This window comes from Equus quagga, chromosome 2, assembly GCF_021613505.1.
Source record: "Equus quagga isolate Etosha38 chromosome 2, UCLA_HA_Equagga_1.0, whole genome shotgun sequence".
In the NCBI taxonomy this organism is placed as follows: Eukaryota; Metazoa; Chordata; class Mammalia; order Perissodactyla; family Equidae; genus Equus; species Equus quagga.
In genome coordinates this window covers 14,441,299-14,448,117 of record NC_060268.1, presented here as the reverse complement: position 1 = coordinate 14,448,117, position 6,819 = coordinate 14,441,299, and the positions used below count along the sequence as shown (strand labels likewise).

Genomic DNA, 6,819 nt, shown 5'->3' with positions numbered 1-6,819 from the left:
AGATGTATCCAGAGGCCTTCCTCAAGCTCTGTTGAACCCTGACCTCCGCAGAGAATCACAGCTCTAGTCCAATCTTTTCATTTTATAGATGAGAAAACTGAGGTTCAAAGGAACAAACTTGCCCAAGATTAGCATGGTAGGGCTGAATTAAAACATATTTCCTGAGCTAGCTCTGATGACCTAGCAGTTAAACTTTGGCGTGCTCTACTTCAGCAGCCTGGGTTCAGTTCCTGGGCACAGAACCACACCACTCATTCATCAGTAGCCAGGCTGTGGCAGTGGCTCACATAGAAGAACTGGAAGGACCTACAACTAGAATATACAACTATGTACTGGGGCTTTGGGGAGGAAACAAAAAACAAAAAGAGAGGAAGACTGGCAACAGATATTAGCTTAGGGAAAGTCTTTCCCAGCGGAAAAAAAAAGTACATGTATTTCCTGACTTCTGTCCTCTCTATCACATTTCTATTAGAATAACAAGAGGACCTTGAGTTTCCTAATGTCATTTTTACAAACAGTCCCATCATATTCTTTTAAAAAACTAAAATGTGCAGATGCCTACATTTCCTCCTAGCTGTCACTAATGATTTTTATATTATTAATAGCAAAAAAAAAAAAAAAATACCTTGGTTGCTGGCCAAAAAAAATTCCAGGATAAATGGTAGGCACAAAAGGAAGCAACAGGATTTTTAAGTCCAAGGCCAGAGGGTGAGGTTGCTCTTCCTCACCACAAATTTCTGTCTTACTATGTTAATTCATTAAGTTTAGAATACTGTTAAGTACAATCCTTTTAGGGAAAGACCTAAATTAATTACTCAAGGCAAATGGCAATACTAACCCCATGTAATTGTAACAGTTACTAAATACTGTCATTCTCTCACATGGGGTAGAAGGAAAATAAAGATACTTCTTAGCAAAAACAATACACACAGAAGTCAGGAAACAGTTTCTAATTTGATCACACCAAGGGTATATCCAAAATAAAAAATACCACTCTGAAACAAAGATTACTTGTAACTCCAGAACATTTTAATTTTAAAGGGCTTTGATAAATAAAAAGCCCCACAGTTTCCAAAGGTCCATCAAAAAGGAATGAATTATCAGTCCCATCAGAGCTGTGGAAAAGTTTTTAAAAAAGGAAGGGGAGGGATGAAGGATGATAACCATTCTCTTTCAAAAAGATAAAGACAAAAAACCACCACTAGAATGTCACTTGATATGAAGAGGCAGGAGAAAAATAACTGTCCATACTTGCCTTATACACAGTATTGGGCAATTAAACGCCAACTTAGCTACTTAGGAATGACTTGCTAAAACGTTGAAAAAATGAAAGACTTCATCCTTGTCGTAGACTGCCACTTCAGTGGCACACTCGGTGCACACGACTGGGTGATAGATTTCCTCCACTTCCGTCTCTGCCTGCTCTGCAGCATCTTCACGGTTGGTCCTCATCTTCTTATGGCCTCGCCTCTTCTTCCTGTTCTCTGGGGTTTTGTATCTTAGAACCTCCTCTTTGTTGACAGAACAATTCATCACAAACATTGCTCTATATTGAGTTTTGTACGATTCATGTCTAAGAAGAAAATGAAATAGAGAATTTCGATTTATGTTCTGTTTTAATAATTATCCATTTAGATAAAATTTGAGAACACCGAAAACTGAAATACCAACCAAAGTAAAGACACAAGAACAAAAAAGGAAAGGTAAAGAAATTTAAGAGCTATTTTAAGAATAGGAAGAAACTTAATAAATGATAGTATAAAGAATGAATACATCTTCCTTTCTACTGCCTTAAAAGTAACTTTTCTCTCAGAAAAAATTTGATTTGCTTCTCAAATTGAGAACAAGAAAAGCTGTTGAAAAACTTGAGGTGATGTTTAAATAATCTTTGTGTCGTTTCCCGTTGTGGCCTGAGACTCTGCCCACCTCTCATTCCAGATGGTACCATTCTGGTTACCATTTTAGTAAAAGCTACTTTTAATAGGTTAAAGAGCTTCTGACCTTATAACGCCCACTCTTGGCCTTATTCCTGCAGTCTAATGAACAGACAATGCTTCCTTACAACATCCACACCATAATCAGCCTGGGAAGTCTCACTGAGGAAAGGACACTTTGCCTCAGACCTGGACAATCGGCACTCCCACCCGCCCTACAAACTATCGGGACTTCCCCGGCTGATTATGGTGTGGATGTTGTAAGTACTGATTTGTTGTTCCCCTTTATCCCTGCTCCTTGTTCTGTTTCCCTTTACCAATAAACTTTGATTGCTTAAACAACCAAGTAGCCTTGGCGGTATCTGTCATTCCTCACCCTTTGCGGCTGTGGGCAACAATACAAAAAGCTTAAGAGCTCATATGAGTACAGAAATTAATTGTTGCAAATGATAAAAAAAAAACCCTCAAGCTAGCTAATAAGAATAAACTGCTTTTGGCTACTCATTAGTTCCTAGAACAAATCCACCACCTACATCATTGCTTAGTTTAGTTAACTCGATTCAGAACATGGACTAAGGTAGGCATTTATAAGGCCACCAAAAAAGGGGGGAAACAAGGAAAAGGCAGGGAGTATATTTGGATTAACAGAATGAAGGGAAAAAATACATGATCATCTCAACTGATGCAGAAAAGCATTTGACAAAATTCAATATCCTTTCGTGATTAAAAAAATGGAATAGACTAGGAACAGAAGGAAACTTCCTCAATACAATAAAGGCTATATATATGAAAAACCCAAAGCTAACATCACAAGCAATGATGAAAGAGTGAAAACTTTTCCTCTGAGATCAGAAACAAGAAAAAAATGCCTGCTTTCACCACTTCTATTCAACATAGTACTGGAAGTTCTAATCAGAGAAATTAGGTAAGAAAAAGAAATAAAAGGCATCCAGATTGGAAAGAAGTAAAATTATCCTTGTTCACAGATGACATGATTTTATATGTAGAAAACTCTAAAGATTACACAAAAAAACTGTTATCAGATAAATGAATTCGGTAAAGTTGCAGGGTACTAAATCAACACACAAAAAAATCTGTTGTATTTCTCTACACTAGCAATGAACAATCTGAACAGGAAAGTAGAATCGAGGTTAACAGACACTGGAGTGGGTAGGGGTAAAGAATGGGGAATTATTGCTTCATGGGTACAAAGTTTCTGTTTGGAATGATGAAAGAGTTCTGGAACTGGATAGTGGTGATGGCTGCACAACACTGTGCATATAGTTAACGTCACTGAGTTGTACACTTAAAAATGGCTAAAACAGGGCACAAAACAAGGGTGCCCACTCTCACCAGTCCTATTCAACACAGTACTGGAAGTCCTAGCCAGAGAAAGTAGGAAAGAAAAAGAAATAGGTATCCACATAGGAAAGAAAGAAACTAAATTGTCTTTGTTTGCAGAGGACATGATCTTATAGATCAAGATCTTCAAAAACTCTAAAGACTCCAGCAAAAAACTGTTGGAATAAATGAATTCAGCAAAGTTGCAGGACACAAAATCAATATACAAAAATCAGTTGCATTTCTATATACTAACAACAAACTACCTGAAAAAGAAATTAAGAGAACAATCCCACTCACAATAGCATCAAAAATAATAAAATACTTAGGCATAAATTTAACCAAGGAGGTGAAAGATCTGTATACGGAAAACTACATACTCTATGATCTCACTTATATGTGGAATCTAAAAAAACTGAACTCAGAAAAAGAGAGTAGATCCGGGTGGGGGGGGATGAATGAAGATGGTCAGAGGGTACAAACTTCCAGTTACAAGATGAGTAAGTTCTGGGAATGCAATGTACAGCATGATGACTATAGCGAACAGTACCATATTGCATACCTGAAAGATGCTAAGAGAGTAGATCTCAAAGGTTTTCACCAATACACAAAAAAAGTAACTATGTGAGGTGAAGGATGTATTAACTAATCTTATTGTGATAATCATTTTGCAATGCACATATATCAAATCATCACATTGTACACCTTAAATTTACACAATGTTATATGTCAATTATATCTCAATAAAACTGGAAGAAAATTTTAAAAAATAACATAGTTGACAATAACCTGAATATTCAAATAAAATATTCTTCAACAGCAAAATTTTTTAAATGGTTAAAATAGTAAATTTTATGTTACATATATTTTATCACAATTACAAAAAGAGTGTATTTGAGAGATTATATCATTCACAACATATATACAGCTTCACTGAATTCTTTTTGTTGTTGTTGTTGTTTTTTTATTTTTTTCCTTTTTCTCCCCAAAGCCCCCTGATACATAGTTGTATATTCTTCGTTGTGGGTCCTTCTAGTTGTGGCATGTGGGATGCTGCCTCAGCGTGGTTTGATGAGCAGTGCCATGTCCGCGCCCAGGATTCGAACCAACGAAACACTGGGCCGCCCACAGCTGAGCGCTCGAACTTAACCACTCGGCCACGGGGCCAGCCCCTTCACTGAATTCTTGTCAGCACTGGCAAGTGCTTTATTAGAAAAGCTACTTACAACAGAACTACAGATAAGCATAATTATTTGTATGAAGATTAGTCATGTAGCACCAAGGATATATGAGTACAGAACTTTATCAGAATTCCTAAGTATCTCAAGTCTATTTCAGATGTAAACAAAGGACAACCAAGTTGTTTCTTTGTTTTGTGTGTGTATATGTGTTGTTACACTTTATTACCTTTGACAATCAAGACACAGTGTAGTCATGCAGGCAGGGCAATTCAAGACAGCATCACTATTTGGAACAGGCTGCTGTTGTTGACGAGGCCTCTGCATTCCAAAACCATGGTAGCTAGAACAGAAAAAGGAGGAGTGTGGAGAAGGGAACACAATGGTCTTTATAAAATCAAATTTGAAAAGGACCATGGAGTTTCCTCTTGGGATGATGAAAACACCGTGAAATTAAATAGAGGTGGTGACTGCACAACACTGTGAATATACTAAATGCCACCAAATTGTTCACTTCAAAGTGGTTAATTATGTTATGTGAATTTCACCTCAATTTAAAAAATCAAATTTGTAAACAGTTAAAAAGAACAATTCAAGCGCAAAAGATAACATCCATTCTTCACCCACATAAACTTTATCTCCAAGTAATTTTAAATTGTGACCATTTGAAAAAAGTCAGCCTCGTTTCTTGAATGGAAAAACTGACTACAGCAGTTTGAATTTAACAACGGGGTTTTTTTTCTTTGCTTCTTTTTTTTTAAAGATTGGCACCTGAGCTAACATCTATTGCCAATCATCTTTTTTTCTTTTCTTCTCCCCAAAGGCCCCAGTACACAGTTGTATATTCTGGCTGTGCTATGTGGGACGCCACCTCAGCATGGCCTGATGAGCAGTGCCATGTCCACGCCCAGGATCCGAACCGGTGAAACCCAGGCCAACCAAGCAGAGGGCACGAACTTAACCTCTCGGCCATGGGGCCAGGCCCTCAACAACCGCTTTTTAAAAATCGATTGTCTGACACCAATGGACAGAACATCCAGACAGAAAATCAACAAGGAAATAATAGAATTAAATGAAAAATTAGACCAGATGGACTTAATAGATATATATAGAACACTTCATCCAAAAACAGCAGGTTACACATTCTTCTCAAGTGCACATGGAACATTCTCAAGGATTGACCATATTTTGGGAACCAAAGTAAACATCAATAAATACAAGAGAGTTGAAATAATATCAAGCATCTTTTCTGATCATAATGCGATTAAACTAGAAATCAACTACAAGAAAAAAGCAGAGAAAGGTGCAAAAATGTAGAGACTAAACAACACGCTTCTCAACAAACAATGGATCATTGAAGAAATTAAAGAAGAAATCAAATTTTATCTGGAGACTAATGAAAATGAGAACACGACATACCAAATCATTTGGGATGCAGCAAAAGCAGTCCTAAGAGGGAAATTCATCGCAATACAGGCTCACCTCACTAAACAAGAAAAAGCTCACATAAGCAACCTCAAACGACACCTAACAGAACTAGAAAAAGAAGAACAAACAAAGCCCAGAGTCAGTAGAAGGAGGGAAATAATAAAAATAAGAGCAGAAATAAACGATATTGAAACAAAAAAGACAATAGAAAAGATCAATGAAACAAAGAGTTGGTTCTTCGAAAGAATTAACAAAATTGACAAACCCCTAGCCAGACTCACCAAGAAAAGAAGAGAGAAATCGCAAATTAATAAAATTAGGAATGACAGAGGAGGAATCACAACAGATACCAATGAAATACAAGAGATCATAAGAGAATACTATGAAAAACTATATGCCAACAAATTGAACAACCTGGAAGAAATGGACAAATTCCTAGACTCCTACAATCTCCCCAAACTGAATCAGGAAGAAATGGAGAATCTGAATAGGCCAATCACAAGTAAGGAAATAGAAACGGTAATCAAAAACCTCCCCAAAAATAAGAGTCCAGGACCAGACGGCTTCTCTGGAGAATTCTACCAAACATTCAAAGAAGACTTAATACCTATTCTCCTCAAACTGTTCCAGAAAATTGAGAAAGATGGAGAACTCCCTAACACATTCTATGAAGCCAACATCACTCTGATCCCCAAACCTGACAAGGACAACACAAAGAAGGAGAACTACAGGCCAATATCACTGATGAACATAGATGCAAAAATCCTCAACAAAATTTTGGCAAACCGATTACAGCAATACATCAAAAAGATTATACACCATGATCAAGTGGGATTTATACCAGGGACACAGGGATGGTTCAACATCCGCAAGTCAATCAACGTGATACACTACATCAACAAAATGAAAAACAAAAACCACATGATCATCTCAATAGA

General features: G+C 37.0%; 1 protein-coding gene across 1 annotated transcript in view; it reads right to left on the bottom strand.

Annotated features, from left to right (window-relative positions):
* Window positions 1-1,007: 1,007 nt before the first annotated feature.
* Window positions 1,008-6,819, bottom strand: part of EAPP (E2F associated phosphoprotein) — a 17,946-nt gene continuing 12,134 nt past the window's right edge. Inside the window, exons 5-6 of the mRNA XM_046654675.1 lie at window positions 4,683-4,796; window positions 1,008-1,573 (exon numbers count right to left, since the gene is read on the bottom strand). Of these exons, the coding sequence (XP_046510631.1) occupies window positions 1,297-1,573; window positions 4,683-4,796 (391 nt within the window). The 3' untranslated portion in view covers window positions 1,008-1,296. The remainder of the gene's footprint in view (window positions 1,574-4,682; window positions 4,797-6,819) is intronic.